Below are 20,867 nucleotides of genomic sequence, written 5' to 3'. Positions count from 1 at the left end.
GAACAAAGGAACGATGAGCATGAGAGAGGCGAGCATAAGAAACATACCTGTGAAGAGGATATCGGGTGCCGGACATGGTGGAAGTATATATGTTACCCCCTCCTGGTTATCGTCGACAGGGGGAGACTATGGTTTGTCGACTTCACAAGTCATTATACGGACTCAAGCAATTTCTTAGTGGATGTTTTCGAATTAAAGACCTCGGACCATTAAAATATTTTCTGGGTGTCGAAGTTGCACGGTCCAAAGCTTGGATCCAATATATTTGATTGAATATTCTGCTACAATTGCAGTAGAACTTATATACAAGGTTTTTACAGAGGCATGCAATAAACAAAGGACAGAAAGTGACATCCATGCTGTCCTTGTTGAAGCAGTCAGTAACCACATGCAGTGGCCTTGCTGTCCACGTTAATAGTGCATCCACACATGCTATCCTAGCTGTGAAGGAATGATCATATTCCTTCTGTCCATATTCCTTCTGTCTAGCATCAGAGTAGAGCACCTTTAACACATAGAATTGAGAGTTAATTCATACAGAAAGAACAAGTCCTTGCTAAAGGTCAAAATCCTCGAGCTTTCGAACCCTGTCACCAGCAACCAAACCCTGAAACCCTAGAACACAAAAACAAAGTAAAACAACAAAAGCACTAAAATTTAGCATAATTTTCGCGTTCGTTATCTTCTTCGTGAAATGTCAGCGAGGGGAGTGGTATGGCGGCCACTTCAGAGCTCTGCCCCCGGTGAGTTTGCCAGCGCCGGGTCGATTTTCCGATGAGTTTGCCAACATCATCAATTAAATATTACCGTCATCCCATTGGTAACCACCCTGTCGATATGCAGGCCCTGAATTCAGAAGACCATATGGGGCAGGGCGATCACCAAGAGGAGGAGGGTAATAGTAATATTCTGCAACAGCGGCTCCGGCCCCCAGACTCAGGTGTGCGAAATTGAAGGTTAACGAATTGTAGGCAGCCATCGTGCTCATTTCATAGGTTCTGTAACAACTAAAACTCTACACGACGCCGACAGAAGAAAGGCCTTCTATTTACTTTCACCCGAAAGCCCAATGGACAACTTATCCCAGCCCACATTAATTCGGCCCTTAAATGCAAGTACTTGGGTCTCCCGTTGCTGTTGCTTGTACATCATTCTTTCTTTCTACCACATCATTTGTTTAGGGAGTTTTAACGATACATTCCCGGTATTGTTTACTTTTAATGAAAAATCACATTTTTACATTTCTCTGGTACTATTCACTACACATGTATTTATCATTTTTCATTAAAACTAATGTTTTTTTGGATTTTCGAAAATACGAAAAATGATCCTTAATTTCCTTCACAATCTAAATTCAAAAAAATCATATTCATCTGAAGAAAAAAACACCGGGTTGGGGGGTTGGGGGTGGGGGGGGGGTGGGAATGCTTTCTTATCATACGTGTGAAATTATACTAAAACATAAACGTCTGATAGCAACTCCTCATTTTTCAATCTCATTTCATTAATTTTGTATCAAATGCAAGAAAAATTCAATCACTGACCAAAAAAAAAAAAATCAAAGTTTACAATCCACACAGAAATCCCAAATTGCAAAACAGTAAAATTCAACAGACACCACCTTTCATTTCATCATTCCAAAATAAATTGAGATTGGATACATACCTGTCATTAAATATGTCCGTCCTCTTAATACCAAAACACCACCAATCAAATAATCAATTTTGTGACAAAAAGTTTGGAGCCATAAACTGAAAGTCGTGACCTAAAACTTCCAAATTCATTGTATTTGTAGTGGCCGAGCTTAATCTATACCAGAGAATGCTTTAGTTCCAGGAACGACATCGTCACAGATTGCCGGGATATGAAAGTACTCCACAACTGCTACCTCACTGTGGCCGTATGTGAGCCAGAATTTCCAAAGCCGCCGACTACTCGAATTCCTCGTAAAATCCTCCCCACGGAAATTCTTATATTGAAATTGCATTCTTCTCAAAGAAATATCTCTCGAAGACGAATGCCATTGAGAGGCAATCATCACTAGTTTCTCCCGAAGGCATGATCCCTCAAGAAAGAATGTATTTCAGTCAATTTAATGATGGTCGTGGCCGGGGTCAATGAAGAAAGCTCCCTTCAACTTAGCTTTTTTATTTTTGTACCACATTAATGTACTATTTGACATGACAAGTGATACATATAAATGACATCTAATTAAATAGAAGATTTAAATTATGACATTGCAGAATAAAAAATAAAAAATAAAAGGAACTAAAATTTTTATATTGTCAACTTTTCCTAGTTTTTAGAGTTATTAAAAGTGCTTTCAAACAATATTCTCAAAGTATTATGATGATGTTAGTAGAAAAAAATGTAAGTGCTTTTAAAGGATAGAATTTTACTAAAATTTTTTACGTTGCTTCTAGTATAGTGCTTATAAACAAAAATGGCTTTTAGAAAAGAAAAGTGACAAACAGAAGTGGTTTGTAAAGTGCTTATCCGTTTTACAAAGTGTTTTTTCGTAGAGACCAATTTTATTTATAATACAGCACATAGAGTTTGGGGGTTTGTTGGTATGGTAATGTTTACTAGCTAATGGTGGCTAACATATAAGTTAAGGGCTCATCTATTAACGTTTTACAAACAGCTTTGAAACATGAAAATTTTATCACATGCTTTACAAGGACCCATCATTAACAACATCAATACTTTCTATCGACTTGAATTTTCCAACATGCACAACACTTCATATGTGAATATCTTATCACAAAAAACTTTGATATAATTAGGAGTGAAAATTGCACAATATAAGTCATCTTTAATTTTGACAAATTTGATATGAGATCCTTGTACTCTTCAACATGTATAGGGATGGATTTCTTGTGGATACGGTGACATTTATCTCAATTGGATTTATGGCATTCTTGAGTTGTTTGAGTTTGCTTATGAGGAGAATGTAGCTGACTTTGTTATGCTTAAAAGTGATGATTGTCATTTTAAAGAGTTGATTGTTTGATGTATTTACTCGTTAAGTGAACAACATAAATGTCATCTTGAAAATATTGTTATTAATTATACCAGGCGTACTGCTTTGCATGCCTTGATAACATTTACCTAAGTAGTACCAAAATCTTGTAGATGCGTAAGGGATTATCGTTAGCAAGAGAGATATCGAACGATTAGCTGATCAATTTAGCCGGTTGACATTGCAGATGAGGAAAGGGATTATGTCTGAATCCCTTCTTCCTAATTCACTAAATTAGGAGATTCGTGTCATTAAAATTTGGTTAAACAGTTGAAATTATTATAACTTTTAAACTAGACCCCTGTTTGTAGCCGTTGGATTAAATTTCAATGACACAGATCTTCAGATTTGATGAATTAGGAGAAATGATCCAAAGAGAATCACTTTCCTGCAGATGAAATAGGAGGAGGTAGATCTTAATTGTTTCTACCCTTGTATTCTTGAAAAGAAATGTTAGGAGTACTTGCTTCTGCCAAACTAAAGATTTTTCAATGTGATCGTCACATGAGACAGTACACTATGTGTTCCTAAATAAATGGTCAGATATATGTGTTAAAAAGTTAATAACTTAAAAATTAAAATTTTTCAATACTTATGTAAAAACATATGATATAGCATACGTGTTTCTATTACAACTAAAAATTTCTCCCGCCAAACTCCCCCATTCAACTCCACGTGTAACTGAGCCTCCATAATTGATGGTGAGTCTGGACCTCATTGTTAATTTAATAAAAAAATACCATTAAAAATAATTATTCTCTCTCTCTCTCACCCTTCCCCTTCCTCTTCCTCCATCTCGATAAATCCAAGAAAACCAAAGTACATTTCCCTCCGACGAGTTTGCCAACATCATGAATTAAATATTACCGTCATCCCTTTGGTAATCACCCTGTACAGGCCCTGAATCCAGAAGCCATATGCGACAGGGCGATCACCAAGAGGAGGATGGTAATAGTAATATTTCTACGGCGGCTCCGGTCAGGTCTGGGAATTGAAGGTTGATGAATTACTGGGGCTATCGTGCCCCTTATAGGCTCTGTTACAACTTACAACTAAAACCCTAGACGACGCCGACGGAAGAAAGGCGTAAGGCGTAAGGCGAGGCGGTACTCCTCTCTATATTCTTTCCGACTTGTATTTTACTTTCCCCCGAAAGCCCAATGGACCACTTATCCCAGCCAACATTAATTCGGCCCTTAAATGCAAGTATTTGGTCTCCCGATGCTGTTGCTTGTACAGCATGATTCGTTCTTTCTAGCACATTATTTTTTTAGGAAAACTAATGAAAAGGGCTTGAAAACTTTGAGTTTTAATGATAAGGACAAAATAAAGGGTAAAGTGAATAGTACCATGATTGACTTTTTAGTGTAAAAATGTGGTTTTTCGTTAAAGTGAACAGTACCGGATGCTTTTCGTTAAAGTATCCTTTTTTTTTATGTTGAGTGGATGAAGCATTCGAAAATACCAAAAATGATCCTTAATTTCCTTCACAATCTAAATTCAAAAAAATAAAAAAATAGGACAAATTGGTAAAAAAAAAAAACATAACTAAACATAAAACTGTATTTAAAAAAAATAAAAAATAAAAAAACAAAAATATGTAAATAAGAACTAGAAACGTGCTGGTTCTGTAGTGAAAAATCAATTAGAAATAAATAAATAATAAAAGTAGAAAAGAAAATGAAAAAGTGAAAAAGAAAAAAAGAAAGAAAAAGTTTACGTGTTCAACCTCAAAGACGACGGAGAAAAAACACAAACGAGTTAACAGTTTTCTCCCAAGGATTCCCACAATCTAATCTTAGTTTAATGTGAGATCCAATAGTAACTACCCACGTACCATCAATGTTTAGAGATGAATTATCGGAAGGCAACCAATTTTCGTTTTCAACCGTCCTCTTATTAAGCTTTTCTCATTTTTTGTTCATGTGGATATTACTTGGCATGCATGCACACTCTATATTTCTCACATTTTTTTTTCCAATTTCCTAATGGAGTGGTGTGCTGTGTGCCTTCTTAGATATGTCAATATGGTGAAGCTTCAAATATAAAGTTGAATTTGTATAAAGTAATGAATTTATATTATTATTTTTATATCATTTGAATTCGAACCAATATAACTACCCACATACCATCAATATTTAGAGATGAATAATCAAAAGACAACCAATTTTCGTTTTCAGCAGTCCTCTTATTAAGAGTTTATCATATTTTAGTTCATGTGGATATTACTTGGCATGCATGCACACTCTATATTGCTCACATTTTTTTTTCCATTTTCGTAATGGAGTGGTGTGCTATGTGCCTTCTTAGTTCGATAATTAGGATTTCATGCTATTATTATTTTTATATACGATTAGCTAATCAATTTAGCCGGTTGACATTATAGATGAAATAGGGGGAGGTAGATCTTAATTGTTTCTACCCTCGTATTCTTGAAAAAAAAGAACACGGATGCCCTTTGGATCCATTATGTGGGGGTCATAAGAAATCTCATATCTCAACCGTTTATTGTATATCGTACGATTAATTTTTATCAGATACTATTTATGTTTAATTTAAAATAATAGATCCGAATGGAATCCATGTTAGAAAAAGAAATGCTAGCAGGACTCAGTTCCGCTAAACTCCCCCATTCAACTCCACGTGTAACCGAGCCTCCATAATTAATGGTGAGTCTGGAGTCTGAACCTCATTGTTAATTTAATAAAAAAATACCATTGAAAGTAATTTTATTCTCTCTCTCTCTCTCTCTCACCCTTCCCCTTCCTCTTCCTTCATCTCGACAAATCCAAGAACACCAAAATACCATTAAATTGATTTTTTTGTTTGTTTGTTGCAAGTTGAAGAAGGAGATATTATTTTTTTTCAATTGCTGAGTTTTGTTTAACTCCGCCTATGTCTTACATGGCCGGTCCCAAGCCCGGATAAAGGAGGAGGGGGAGGGCGTCAGGTAGTCGACAGCCGGCACTCCATGATCACGTCGAATCCTTATGAAAATGAATCCAGAACAAAATCACGCTAAAGCTAGGGCGTCACCCGTAAGTGGCGCGCTGTGTGGCCCGAGCACAGTGATAAGTGAGCAAGGGTCGCTGTATCTCCATCGGCACCCGGATGCAGTGTTAAATGAGCAAGGGGGCCATAGAAACTTCTTTTCGAACGACTCCACTCAAAGTTGTTTGGGAGCATATGCTCCTATCAACTTTACCCGGGACACACAAAAGAAGTACTTTGATCCTATTAGACGGGGGAGGGTGAAGAAGCTAGGACAGAAGGGTAGAGTTCAAGAGAGCAAAATGCGTTTAGGAACGTGGAATATAGGAACCTTAACGGGAAAATCTATGGAAGTAGTGGAAGTTATGGTAAGGAGAAGGATAAATATTATGTGCCTACAAGAAACTAAGTGGGTTGGTAGTAAGACAAAGGATCTAGAAAACTCAGGGTTTAAACTTTGGTATTCGGGCACAAATAGAACGAGAAACGGTGTTGGCATCATCGTGGACAAGACCTTGGTACAAGATGTTGTAGATGTCAAGAGGGTAGGAGATAGAATCATGGCAATCAAGATTGTAATAGGACAAGAACTTATCAATGTGATTAGTGCGTACGCACCTCAAGTAGGGTTGGATACGAGTTCGAAGGAGAAATTTTGGGAAGATCTTGGAGACTTGGTGCAAGGAATTGCTCAGACGGAGAAGTTATTTATAGGAGGAGATTTAAATGGACACGTGGGCAGGGAGACAGGCAACTATGGAGGTTTTCATGGTGGCCATGGTTTTGGGGAGAGAAACGAGGATGGGGAAGCTATCTTGGATTTTGCAATGGCATATGATCTCTTCTTAGCCAACACCTTCTTTAAGAAGAGAGAAGAACATGTGATCACCTACAAGAGTGGGTCGTCAAAAACACAAATAGATTTTCTTCTAATGAGGAAAGGGGATCGTATAACTTGTAAGGATTGCAAAGTTATACCAGGAGAGAGCGTGGCTAATCAACATCGCTTGTTGGTGATGGATGTACATATCAAAAGAGTAAGACAAAAGAACAAGACTTGGAAGTGCCCAAGGACTAGATGGTGGAATCTAAAAGAAGAAAAACAAGTCATTTTCAAAGAGAAGGTAATCACCCAATGTGTGTGGGATAGAGAGGGGGAAGCTAGCCAAATGTGGGATTCCATGGCTAGTTGTATCCGAAAAGTAGCAAAAGAGGTATTAGGAGAGTCCAAGGGCTTTGCCCCACACCAAAAGGAATCTTGGTGGTGGAATGAGGAGGTACAAACAAAGGTGAAGGCTAAGAAGGAATGTTGTAAAGCCTTATACAAGGAGAGGACCGATGAAAATGGTGAAAGGTATAGAAAAGCGAAACAAGAGGCGAAGAAAGCTGTCAGAGAAGCTAAGTTAGCGGCTTACGACGATATGTATAAACGACTAGATACCAAAGAAGGAGAGTTGGATATCTATAAACTATCTAGAGCAAGGGAAAAGAAGACAAGGGACCTAAACCAAGTGAGGTGCATCAAGGATGAGGATGGAAAGGTTCTTGCTACAGAGAACGCGGTTAAAGACAGATGGAGAGGTTATTTTCATAATCTTTTCAATGAAGGACATGAAATGAGTGCTTCTTTAGGGGAGTTGAGTAACTCAGAAGAGTGTAGAAACTACTCTTTTTATCGTCGAATCCGGAAGGAAGAAGTGGTTGTAGCTTTGAAGAAGATGAAGCATAAAAAAGCAATAGGCCCAGACGATATACCAATCGAAGTGTGGAAACTTTTGGGAGAGACAGGTATAACATGGCTCACTGACCTTTTCAATAGGATTTTGAAAACGAAGAAGATGCCAAATGAGTGGCGAACGAGCACTTTGGTGCCTATCTACAAGAATAAGGGCGACGTACAAAATTGCATGAACTATAGGGGTATTAAGCTAATGAGTCATACAATGAAGCTCTGGGAGAGAGTCATTGAGCATAGATTGAGGCAAGAGACACGGGTTTTGGACAACCAATTCGGGTTCATGCCAGGGCGCTCAACCATGGAGGCAATCTATCTCTTACGAAGATTGATGGAAAGATATAGAGATGGGAAAAAGGATTTACACATGGTCTTTATAGATTTGGAAAAAGCGTATGATAGGGTCCCAAGAGACATTCTTTGGAGGATTTTAGAGAAGAAAGGAGTACGAGTAGCATATATCCAAGCTATAAAGGATATGTATGAAGGAGCAAAGACTGCCGTAAGAACTCATGAAGGACAAACCGAAAGCTTTCCCATAACTGTAGGATTACATCAAGGCTCATCCTTAAGTCCTTACCTTTTTGCGTTGGTAATGGATGAGTTAACAAGACATATTCAAGATGATATTCCTTGGTGTATGCTTTTCGCAGACGATATAGTGTTGATAGATGAAACTCAGGAAGGGGTAAATGCAAAGCTTAACCTTTGGAGAGAAGTGTTGGAATCTAAAGGTCTTCGCCTAAGCCGATCAAAGACAGAATATATGAAGTGCAAGTTCAGTGCAAATGGAGGCCAAAACGAGTTAGGGGTGAGGATCGGAGATCAAGAAATACCAAAGAGCGACCGTTTTCGTTACCTAGGATCTATCTTGCAAAAGAACGGAGAATTAGATGGAGATCTCAACCATAGAATACAAGCTGGATGGATGAAATGGAAGAGTGCATCCGGCGTGTTATGTGACCGCCGTATGCCACTGAAGCTCAAGGGAAAATTTTATAGGACGGCAATAAGGCCGGCGATGCTGTATGGCACAGAATGTTGGGCGGTGAAACATCAACACGTACACAAAATGGGTGTAGCGGAGATGAGGATGCTTCGTTGGATGTGTGGGCACACAAGAAAGGATAAGATTAGGAATGAGGATATCCGGGGTAAAGTAGGAGTAGCCGAAATTGAAGGAAAGATGAGAGAAAATCGGTTACGGTGGTTTGGACATGTGCAAAGAAGGCCTACTGACGCTCCGATTAGAAGATGCGACGATGGGACAGAGGTTCAGGGCCGAAGGGGTAGAGGAAGACCTAGGAAAACTTTGGAAGAGACTCTAAGAAAAGACTTAGAGTACTTGGATCTAACGAAGGACATGACACAGGATCGAGCACAATGGCGTTCTAAGATTCATATAGCCGATCCCACTCAGTGACTTGGATTTTCCAAGTCTCCAACCGAGAAGTTTTCCTCACTCGGAAAATTAAGGGAACACTACCCCAACCTACATGCTCCACTCAGAAAGCTTCAACATACAAGCTTCAACAAAAGAAAATTCAAAGAACTTAGCGAAGAAAGCTTTGGTGTATTTAACACAATACGTTGAAATGAAGGAAAGCTTATTTATTGATATCCCCGATAAGCTACAAATATGTACATATACATGAGTCAAAATAAACACACAAGAGGGAGCCTTCACAAAGGTTGCTTAGGAGAAGTCTTAGCAATCGGTAGAGCCCCAGAAAGAGAAGGCACCGGAGGGGGATCATTTGGAGCCTCAGTACTGGACAGAACCCTAGAAGGAGGAGGCATCAGAGGTTGATCATTTGGAGCTTCATTACGCGGTACAGCCCCAGAAGACGAAGGCAATAAATGCCTTTGGAACAAACCTACAAATCTCTGATGATCAAGTAAAACCTGACCATCAGTTTCCTTCATCTGGTCAAGCTTCCTCTTCATGTTTGTAGCATAGTCATGTGCGAGCCGGTGCAACTGTTTATTCTCATGCTTGAGCCCTCTAATCTCCTGTTTGAGACTCATCACTTCAGCCGCCAATGATTCAACTTGGCGGGTTCGAGCAAATAGGCGTTGGGCCATATTAGACACAGAACCTGCACACTGAACACTGAGAGCCAGCGAATCCTTAACAGCTAACTCATCAGACCGTTTGGAAAGTAGTCTGTTATCTTTGGGAGTGAGAAGGTTCCTGGCCACCACCGCAGCGGTCATATCATTCTTCATCACGGAATCCCCAACGGTAAGAGGACCAGTAGGGGAGACGAAGGATGGGCGCCATATGTTGTCTGGAGAAGGCGGGGCTGCCTCTTCAACAAGGTTCAAGTCAAAACGACGGTCGGAGGGGCCAGACATTTTCAAAGGTGTTGAAGAGAGAAGAGGTCGGACAAATCAAGATCTTAGAAGTGCAAGAATGAAGCTTCTACTGGTGGAGATTCAAGTGTGCTTTGGAACTTAATGCCAGCCCTTATAAAAATCTGCACTCGACGGAGCTTCAGAAATCGAAGAGGCGCCTGCTCAGAAATCGAAGAGGCGTTTGCTTTCTCAAAAGCTGGGCTGCTTAGAGATCACGAGGGTTGATCTCAGAAATCTAAGAGGCGTTTGCTTTCTCAAAAGTTGGGCTGCTCAAAGACCACGAAGGCTGGTCTCAGAAATTGAAGAGGCGCTCGCTTTCTCAAAAGCTGGGCTCCCCAGAGACCACGAGGGCCGATCTCAGAAATCGAAGAGGCACCTACTTTTCCAGCCTTGTCAGCACCTGTCACACGCACACTCAGCTTTGCGGAAATTATGGGCATTCTGTCGAAGACTTCTGGGGAAGTAGAAAACACATGAATCTTACTGTTCAATCACCCACTTCCCACACGCAACAATAGCTCATGGGTACCACAGAAAACTTTGCCAAAGTTGAGCACGTGAAGCTTGCAGCTCCCACTACATCGCTCTGACCAAGAAGGGTAAAAGAATAGCAAAGAAACAGCACTAACAAAGTTTAGACCCATAAATTTTGAAGGTCTAGCTACCATATTATTACCCACAAGGGTAAAGGAACAGTACCACTGCTGGATAATTGGACAGTCCCTGTGTGTCAACCTCTGTGCTTCGTGGCAAGGTAGACTAGCAAACATGCCCAACCTTTACTCACATTCGAGAAAACACTCCCAATAAGATTGCTTGCTCCAAAATCGAAGAGGCACCGTCCTCCGAATCTCGAGAGCCAGACTCCCAACATGACTACTTTCTTAAAAATCGAAGAGAGGGTAAAGGAACAGTACCATTGCTGGATAATTGGAAAGTCCCTGTGTGTCAACCTCTGTGCTTCGTGGCAAGGTAGACTAGCAAACATGCCCAACCTTTACTCACATTCGAGAAAACACTCCCAACAAGATTGCTTGCTCCAAAATCGAAGAGGCACCGCCCTCCGAATCTCGAGAGCCAGACTCCCAACATGATTACTTTCTCAAAAATCGAAGAGACACTGCTCCCCGAATCTTCGAGAGCCAGACCCCCAGCGTGACTGCTTTCTCAAAAATCGATGAGGCATCGTTCTTCGAATCAATCGAAGAGGCGCTCGCTTTCTCAAAAGCTGGGCTGCTCAGAGACCACGAGGGCCGATCTCAGAAATCGAAGAGGCACCTACTTTTCTAGCCTTGTCAGCACCTGTCACACGCACACTCAGCTTTGCAGAAATTATGGGCATTCTGTCGAAGACTTCTGGTGAAGTAGAAAGCACATGAATCTTACTGTTCAATCACCCACTTCCCACACGCAACAATAGCTCATGGGTACCACAGATAACTTTTCCAAAGTTCTCTGCCAAAGTTGAGCACGTGAAGCTTGCAGCTCCCACTACATCGCTCTGACCAAGAAAGGTAAAAGAATAGCAAAGAAACAACACTAACAAAGTTTAGACACATAAATTTTGAAGGTCTAGCTACCATATTATTACCCACAAGGGTAAAGGAACAGTACCACTGTTGGATAATTGGAAACTCCCTGTGTGTCAACCTCTGTGCTTCGTGGCAAGGTAGACTAGCAAACATGCCCAACCTTTACTCACATTCGAGAAAACACTCCCAACAAGATTGCTTGCTCCAAAATCGAAGAGGCACCGTCCTCCGAATCTCGAGAGCCAGACTCCCAACATGACTACTTTCTCAAAATCGAAGAGAGGGTAAAGGAACAGTACCATTGCTGGATAATTGGAAAGTCCCTGTGTATCAACCTTTGTGCTTCGTGGCAAGGTAGACTAGCAAACATGCCCAACCTTTACTCACATTCGAGACAACACTCCCAACAAGATTGCTTGCTCCAAAATCGAAGAGGCACCGCCCTCCGAATCTCGAGAGCCAGACTCCCAACATGATTACTTCCTCAAAAATCGAAGAGACACTCCTCTCCGAATCTCGAGAGCCAGACCCCCAGCATGATTGCTTTCTCAAAAATCGAAGAGGCATCGTTCTCCGAATCTCGAGAGCCAGATACCACAGACCACTTTTTCAAAGTGCTCTGACAGAGTTAAAACATGTGAAACTGACAGCTCCCACTACCGTGCTATGACCAAGCAGGGTAAAGGAATAGCATTACTACTTGTTAGGGAGACTCCTATATATGTCAACCTCCATCCCCAACGGACAGGCAGACCTGCAAAAATGCTCAACCCTTCATCATATCTGAGAGGGCACTCCCAACGAAGCCTTTCGAAATATTCAGCTTTCTTTCCCCCCGATAATACCTCTGCAAACAAGCTATACTAGAGCAAGAATATCTCATATCATCAGGGTTAAAAGCAAGAGTATCCCATATCATGCTTTTTCCCTGTCTTTTCCTTTGGCCTTGTTTTTACCTGCAAGACAAGGAGAAAGAGAGCAATCAGTCAGCACTTGGAATCAAGCTTCCAGCCAAGAACTGACTGCCTGGAACCCCTTACCTGATTACTTACCTGGCATTGCTCTCGAGTACTCATCTTCAACATCTTATGTTTCCAGGGAAGATTCCGCATCTGCTTGAGGAACAGATAGGGCAAGTGCGAAGGATACAAGGAAGCATGTGGAGACAAGCGTAACAGCACACGTGCCGATACATCCATTACTCTGTCAAAAGCAAAAGTATCCCATATCAGCAGGGTGGAACGTACTCTAGATTTGATGGACTTGTTTTGACCCTCAAATTCTTCAGTCGGCCTTATACTCTGGAGGAAACCAGAAAACCCTCCAGCTCAGTTCAAGAATAAGCCTGTGGAAAGTTACTTCTTCAAAAGCAAAAGTATCTCATATCATCTCTTCTCATTTTTCTTCTCTTTATCCTTCATGCTGCTGCAAGATGGGGAGAAGGTGAACAATCAGTCGGAGCTCTGATTGCTTACCTTGTCTGTCACCTCTTTCAGCAGACCCCCTAGCTCGGCGACTTGGGGGACTCCTACTACATGGTTTGTATCGCGCTTGACCAAGCCTGAAACTACAAGTAAGCTTCAAGTGAAATTGATACATTACCTTATGCATCTCCACCAGTTAAAGATACCACCCCTGGATGGAGGAAGAGTACTTCCAGAGAAGATGCCACATCTACCTATGAGACAGATAAGGCAAGTCAAGACGACTCCACACTCCGATACTTAGAAGTTTCGTGATTACGAGATCATTCTCCCACAATATTTCTTAATGTCATTTGTACTAAATCATTCACTTGTACTCACTAAAGGAGAGCTTGAACCTATGTACTTGTGTAAACCCTTCACAATTAATGAGAACTCTTCTATTCCGTGGACGTAGCCAATATGGGTGAACCACGTACATCTTGTGTTTGCTTTCCTATCTCTATCCATTTATATACTTATCCACACTAATGACCGGAGCAATCTAGCGAAGATCACAAAAAGCGACCGTTTTCGCTACCTAGGATCTATCTTGCAAGAGAACGGAGAATTAGATGGAGATCTCAACCATAGAATACGAGCTGGATGGATGAAGTGTTAGAATGCATCCGGCGTGTTGTGTGACCGTCGTAGGCCACTGAAGCTCAAGGGAAAATTTTATAGGACGGCAATAAGGCCAGCGATGTTGTATGGCACAGAATGTTGGGCGGTGAAGCATCAACACGTACACAAAATGGGTGTAGCGGAGATGAGGATGCTTCGTGGGAAGTGTGGGCACACGAGAAAGGATAAGATTGGGAATGAGGATATCCGAGGTAAAGTAGGAGTAGCCGAAATTGTAGGAAAGATGAGAGAAAATCGGCTCCGGTGATTTGGACATGTGCAAAGAAGGCCGAATGACGCTCCGGTTCGAAGATGTGACTACGGGACAGAGGTTCAGGGCCGAAGGGGTAGAGGAAGACCTAGGAAAACTTTGGAAGAGACTCTAAGAAAAGACTTAGAGTACTTGGATCTAACGGAGGACATGACACAAAACCGAGCGCAATGGCGTTCTAGGATTCATATAGCCGACCCCACTTAGTGGGAAAAGGCTTTGTTGTTGTTGTTGTTGTTGTTGTTGCTGAGTTTTGTTTCTTCCTCATAAATTTGCTAGCTCTTTCTCTCTCATAATATTGTTTGTTTTCCACCATCCTGTGACGTGTCGGACGGCCTTTCACCATTCTATTGCGTGTCGGACGGCATCGTTTTAATATTCTTCTGGGTCGTGGCATCATTTTAATAGTCTGTCGCTTTTCAAGCCAACACGCCAACACAAACACAGCTATTGCTATATTTTTCAGTCTGTGATCTGATTCTGAACCACTGCTAAAGCCATAACGGTGGATGCCGCCATGACAGCCCACGAAGCCTCCTCTTCGTCCTCCTCCAAGTCCAAACTCTGGAACTACGACGTATTCTTGAGCTTCAGGGGTGAAGACACGCGCAATTGCTTCACGAGCCACCTTCACGCGGCATTAAAAGACAGAGGGTACCAGGTCTTTATTGATGAGGACGATCTACAAAGAGGGGAAGAAATAAAAGATAAATTGTTTCGTGCAATCGAGGAGTCGAGGATCTCTGTCATTAACTTCTCAAAGATGTATGCGAATTCGAGTTGGTGTCTTGACGAGCTGGTGAAGATCATGGAGTGTAGAGACAAACTGGGGCGACATGTTTTACCAATATTCTATCACGTTGATCCTTCGCATGTCAGGAAGCAGGACGGAGATTTAGCCGAAGCATTTCGGAAGCACGAAAATGACATCCGTGTAAAGCAGTGGAGAGAGGCTCTCACAAAAGCTGCAGAATTGTCTGGCCACCATCTTAACAATGGGTAATCATTCAGCTGCTTTTCAAGATTTAGGTTGTATTACTCTAATTAACATGCTTAATTGATACACCTTAATCTCTCACGTTGATGCTTTACAGAAGCTACAAATTTTAGTGAATGACTTAATCTCTCAATTAATTGACATGCTTAATTAGCATTTTACATAATCTAAACATTCATTCACATGCTTAATGAATACACCTTAATCTCTCATAAGTAACCTAAACCGTAATTGGAGTTTAATTCATACGCCTAACTTTTATTTATCAATTAATCCTTTTATTCAAGTTCGTCATAAAATCACATACGAGCTAGTAGGTAGTTAATATATATATTAACTGAAGGGAAGAAGGAAAGAAAATTGTTTATGTACTGATATCTCCTACCGAGCCTTCATTGAGTCCCACTAATGCTTACGAATTCAATTTTCAAGAGCGAAGCAGAGTTCATTAAAAAAATTATTGATGAGAATATTTGTGAATGGCTCACCAGCACTAACGAATTACATGTGGCCAAGCACAGAGTTGGAATCATTTCTCGCGTTCAAGATATTATCAGTTATCTTTCAAGTGGTGGATCAAATGATGTTCTCATGGTTGGAATTTGGGGGATGGGTGGATTGGGTAAAACAACAGCTGCCAAAGCCATTTATAACCAAATTCTTCCTCAATTTGAATTCAAAAGTTTCCTTGCCGACGTTCGCGATGCTACAAGTAAACATGATCTGGTTGATTTGCAAAAAATACTTATTTCTGACATCTTGAAAAAGGAGCATAAAATAAGATGTGTTGACAAAGGTATCGCTCTGATAAAACAAGAATTTCGACATAGAAAGATACTTGTCATCGTGGACAACATAGATAAAGTGGAACAACTGGATGCAATAGTTGGAGGTTATGATTGGTTTGGTCCTGGAAGTAGAATTGTCATAACGACACGAGATGAACATCTACTACAAAATGTGAACAAAACATTTCAGGCCAAGGAAATGAATGAAGAAGAAGCTCTTGAGCTATTTAGTTGGCATGCCTTTAAAAATAGTTGTCCTGATCAAACATATCTTGAAGTTTCAAAAAAGGTTGTTTCTTATTGTAAAGGTTTACCACTAGCGCTTAAAGTTTTAGGATCTTTTTTGACTAAAAGATCGTTGGCAGAGTGGAAAAATCAATTGGAGAAATTAGGAACACATCTAGATGGAAACATTGGAAATCAACTCAGAACAAGTTATGAAGGGCTAGATTATTACCAGAAGGCTATATTTCTTGACATATCTTGTTTCTTTATTGGAGAGGACAAGGACTATGTTGCAAAAATGTTAGATCGATGCGGATTTTTTGGAACAATAGGAATCAATGTCCTCCGTGAACGATGCCTTGTAACTATTGAGGAGAATAAGTGGAATAAGGGGACTATGCGGAATGAGTTGAATGTGCATGATTTGCTTCGAGAAATGGCCAAAGTAATCATTTCTGAAAAATCTCTTGGTCACCCTGGAAAATGGAGTAGGTTGTGGAACAATCAACAGGCCGCCGAAGTCTTGAGAAATAAATCTGTAAGTACATTCCAAATAAAATTTTGCATAATGCATCCTGCTCGAAAACATATATAACCCACGTATGTCTATTGTACACTAAACAACATTTATGTGTAAATATAATTCACCGTAGGTGATTTTGCCTAATGAATAATAATACATGTAAATATATGCAAATAATCCGTTTCTTACACATGAATATAACCTTTTGTTAACAGGGAACTGAAGAAGTTGAAGGACTTGCTCTATATTTGCCTTATGATTCGAACCTGCCTAGTTTCAGTACAGAAGCATTTGCCAATATGAAGAAACTGAGATTCCTTCATCTCAAATACGTTCAGCTCAATGGAGAATACAAACATCTTCCCAAAGAGTTAATATGGTTGTGTTGGGAAGGATTCTCTTTAAATTCCATACCAGATGACTTTTTTGATCAACCAAGACTAGTTGTTTTAGATATGCAGTGGAGCGGGCTGGTACAAGTTTGGGAGGGTTATAAGGTACGATCAATTACACATGATGATGTTCTATTTCTATTTGCTTTTGGATTTCCTTCTTTTTTTTATGACATCTTCCTTTTGGATATTAATTTCAATTTTCCTTTGGTTTTCTATAACAGTTGCTAGAGAAGTTGAAAATCCTGAATCTCACTCATTCCCACTTTCTAATTAAATCACCGGACTTTTCACAAGTCCCAGATCTTGAAGAGTTGATACTGGAAGGTTGTCAGAGTTTGTCCGAGATTCACCCCTCCATTGGTCAACTTCAAAAACTTTCTTTGGTGAACCTTAAAGATTGCATAATGCTTAGATCTCTTCCAAGGGATTTCTATAAGTTGAAATCTGTTGAGACTCTTGTTCTTACTGGCTGTTCCAAATTCAGAGAAATGCATGAGGATTTAGGGGAGATGATATCATTGAGAATACTTGAAGCAATGAATACAGCCATAAGACAAATACCATCTTCCACAGTTAGATTGAAGAATCTCACTCTTTTAAACCTATATGGTTTGAAATTAGCACGTGATGCAATCCCTCAGGATCTTGGGAGTCTAATTTCTTTACAAGTTTTGGATCTTGAAGAGAATGATTTTCATACCCTACCTAGCCTCAGCGGTCTTACAAAGCTTGAAACATTGAGCTTAAATGGCTGCCCTAACCTTCGTGCAATCCCTGATTTACCAACAAATTTGAAATTTCTGTACGCCGCTAATTGCCCTGCATTGGAAACAATGCCCAATTTTTCGGAAATGTCAAATATGACAGAGTTGGTGGTAAGTGATTCGCCCAAACTCACAGAGGTTCCAGGCTTGGATAAGTCATTAAACTTCATGACATTGATTAATATGAGTAATTGCACCAATCTCACAGCTGATTTTAGGAAGAACATCCTACAGGTATCTCACTCTCTCTCTCTCATTGCCTTCCTATCATGCACATGCACACACAAACACACGTTTACATGTATATATGTATATAACACTTGCAATGTATATGTAGGGATGGACTTCGTGCGGATTTGGTGGCATTTCACTCTATGGGAATTTTGTTCCTGATTGGTTTAAGTTTGTTAACCATGATCACGATACAGTCAGTTTTGATATTCCCCCGAATGATGGTTGTACTTTTGAAGGGCTGACTCTATGCTTCTTGCACCAATATTCACTTGGAGATTTTTTTGAATTTGGCATTACTGTTATAAATAATACCAAGAATACTAAGTTGCAGGCTTACTTAGGCAACGGATTTTGGGATGAGGATATGTTTTGGCAAGGACAACTATCGAACGATAAGCTCCAATTGCAAAGTGGGGATAAAGTTGAAGTTCATCTTTCAACAAGCTCTAGGCCATTAATGACAACAATGGTTAATCTAGTGTGGAACAAACCTATGAAGGAAAATACGCATGATTTGGACGTAGTTCGTTATGTTTTTTGACCAACATCTGGGGTAACAGCTTCAACAAAATGAATAGGACCAGAATGCCCCTCATCCAAAAAAAAATTCAAAACAGCAAGAAAGAATGCATAAAATAATTCAAGGGTAATTTAGTAAATTTATTTTTTAATAATTTTGTCCAACATCTTTGGGGTTGATCTCTGCTGGGATCATTGGATTGCCCTCCTTTTCTTCTGCTTCATTTCCTTTGCTCCGTTTCTATCGGCTTCCCCTGCCTCTATTTCTTCTGGTTCTGCTGCTGCTGCTTCCTCTGCTTTATAGTTGCTGCTTCTTCTTCCTCTGCTTTATATAAAAGATGTGTGTACGAACAGATCTGCAAGCATTTGAGAAACCCACCAAAACTGACTTTCCACAGTGACTGATAGTTCTCCAGCCATGTCTCTGGTGCAAGGCAAATGGATCAAGGTTTGTTCCCTTTCACTAATTTCCTTTCAACTTGTGTTTAATTTAGATCATCAGGTTAATTTCAAGGATTAATTACTTAAAATTTGATGAAACCCTAATTGCAGTTGTACTATATTTCATCGTCAAATGTTTATCCAATCTATGTGTGGTGCATACATATTTAATTTTTTAATTTTATTTCTCTCTTCTCCTTTGTAATTTTGTTAGGGTTTAGGGTTTAGATTGTTTGGTTAAAGATTGGATCTTTTTACGTGTTCAGCTTGCACTGCTTCTTTCTCAGCGTCCATTTTTCTGGCTGATTGAACTGTTTCAGTTGGTTTCTCTGCTTTTTTTTTTTTTTTTTGTCTTTTCTTTGAATGGGAAGAAAATTTGCAGATCGATCGCTGTAAAATTAAAGTCTTTGCGTTTTGCATTGACTGTTGCCTTATTATTTTAGTTTTTTGGTGTTTTCAGTGTGGTTGTTTAATCTGATTGCGTTTTTTTGTTTCAGGAAAATTGGTGTGCGAATTTTTGGGTTTTTGTGTACAACCTTGCCTTGATTCATTGCAGCTCCAGACATGATGGTCGGGGAAGTATGAGAGTGGAGATAGATTTAGTCGTCAGCATCAGAAGACTGTTTTTCAAAGGCTGCTTCCGTTTCATTAAGATCAGTTCTGGGATCCATTATATCACGGTAAATTCTGTTTCTTTGTTCAATTGTTGCAGATTAAGCTCTTCTCAAAAAAAAAAAAAAAAAAAAAATTGTTGCAGATTAAGCTGCTTTTGAATTAAGCTGGTTTACAATTCTAGGGTTTAGTGTTTTGGTGCCAGTTTTGGTTATTGGATGTTGGTGTTGAATCCTCATTGCCCATTTTAGTGTTTTAGTGTTTTGGATTTTTTGTATGATCTCTATGACTTTCGTTTACCATAGAAGTGCTTTTGAGAAAGAGGATTTTGGCACTGATCATCTAGAGAAACATGAATAGTATCTGTTTGGATATGCCTGTTGTTGGATAGCTTATGCTAGCTGATTGTCATTTCTATTTTGGCATTGATCAGACTTGATTGCTTTCGGGTTTTGACTACTTTTTAAAAAATGGGCATTCGGGCCACGTTCTCTGGTTTGTACTGCTCTATATACTTTCCGAGCTAGATTTTATGAAAGGGAAATGGCATAAGATGCTTTTGATTTCGTTGATTAATGTGTCATTTGCAACAAAAAGCAAGAACCTCTCTAGATTGCATGGGAAAAAAAAGAGACAAACACGCTTGCAGTTGGAGAGCATGAAATTATAATGCATATGCAAGTGTTTGGTGAAGCAAATGATGACTGTCAATTTCTTTCTGTGTCACAAAAGAAAAACCAAAAACAACACAACCAAACCAATGGTAAAAAACCCTGATGAGTAGTGGGTGATTTTAATAGTTAAATTTTAACCGCTTATTCATGAAACATGATGTGCATATGAAAATTATAATTTCATGGAGTAAAGTCTCCGGTGATTCGGTATCCTCGTGAAGAATTAAGGTCTAGTGGTGCTGATAGTGATGATGGTGGTGGTTGGAGTGGGAGCGGTGGTGGTGATGATGCTGCAGCAACTAGCATGACTTTAACCTCTGGGTGTTTTATACACTCTTGTTAAATTTTGTCTATAAATTTTATTCAATTCATTAGATATGAGAACCGGCAATTGATTAGGAGATCGATCACATTGAAATTCATAAGGGGGATCGATCGATCTTGTTTCCAAGTGTGAATAACCTAATTTATATCTTCTTCTCTTTGTGTATACCTCGAAAACATGTCACGTGATGTAATTAAATACATGTGTTACAATTGATTAGAACTATTTTATCACTGTGACAATGTTCAAAGTACACTGAAAAAAACTCTTCGTTAGCAGGCTACGTTAGGTTACATTCATCAAAGATTTCCACTTACATCTCATCCATGATGTATCAAATTTGGGCAACATGTATGTATGCCACTTTGTTCGAC

The 20,867-nt window shown here is 39.8% G+C and overlaps 1 protein-coding gene, 1 long non-coding RNA gene and 2 other non-coding genes across 4 annotated transcripts in view; 2 read left to right on the top strand and 2 right to left on the bottom strand.

The window, feature by feature from the left end:
- LOC139188271 (uncharacterized) overlaps window positions 1–20,727 on the top strand; it is a 35,059-nt gene extending 14,332 nt beyond the window's left edge. Inside the window, exon 2 of the long non-coding RNA XR_011571619.1 lies at window positions 20,397–20,727. This is a non-coding gene — a long non-coding RNA (uncharacterized lncRNA). The remainder of the gene's footprint in view (window positions 1–20,396) is intronic.
- On the bottom strand, window positions 802–901 carry MIR7121G (microRNA MIR7121g). Its single transcript, NR_120992.1, has one exon. It is a non-coding gene; the product is annotated as a microRNA MIR7121g (primary transcript).
- On the bottom strand, window positions 3,845–4,016 carry MIR7121B (microRNA MIR7121b). Its single transcript, NR_120988.1, has one exon. It is a non-coding gene; the product is annotated as a microRNA MIR7121b (primary transcript).
- LOC103406874 (disease resistance protein RPV1-like) lies at window positions 14,482–20,060 on the top strand. Its single transcript, XM_070805494.1, has 7 exons — window positions 14,482–14,995; window positions 15,428–16,544; window positions 16,745–17,026; window positions 17,146–17,496; window positions 17,566–17,922; window positions 18,026–18,889; window positions 19,380–20,060. Exons 1-6 carry the CDS (start codon window positions 14,514–14,516, stop codon window positions 18,461–18,463), a joined length of 3,027 nt encoding a protein of 1,008 aa, XP_070661595.1. The 5' UTR covers window positions 14,482–14,513; the 3' UTR covers window positions 18,464–18,889; window positions 19,380–20,060.
- Window positions 20,728–20,867: the final 140 nt, after the last annotated feature.

This window comes from Malus domestica, chromosome 02 (genome assembly GCF_042453785.1).
Source record: "Malus domestica chromosome 02, GDT2T_hap1".
Taxonomy (NCBI): domain Eukaryota; kingdom Viridiplantae; phylum Streptophyta; class Magnoliopsida; order Rosales; family Rosaceae; genus Malus; species Malus domestica.
The sequence above is the reverse complement of the archived record's forward strand: the minus strand, read 5'-3'. Positions and strand labels throughout refer to the sequence as shown.

What these genes read in the sequence shown, in the direction of transcription:
- LOC103406874 (XM_070805494.1), top strand. Translation starts at nt 14,514, where the DNA reads ATGACAGCCCACGAAGCCTCCTCTTCGTCCTCCTCCAAGTCCAAACTC. An exon ending in AAGTCTTGAGAAATAAATCT is followed by an intron (nt 16,545 to 16,744) that starts GTAAGTACATTC and finishes TTTTGTTAACAG; the next exon opens with GGAACTGAAGAAGTTGAAGG. An exon ending in GACAAATACCATCTTCCACA is followed by an intron (nt 17,497 to 17,565) that starts GTTAGATTGAAG and finishes GCAATCCCTCAG; the next exon opens with GATCTTGGGAGTCTAATTTC.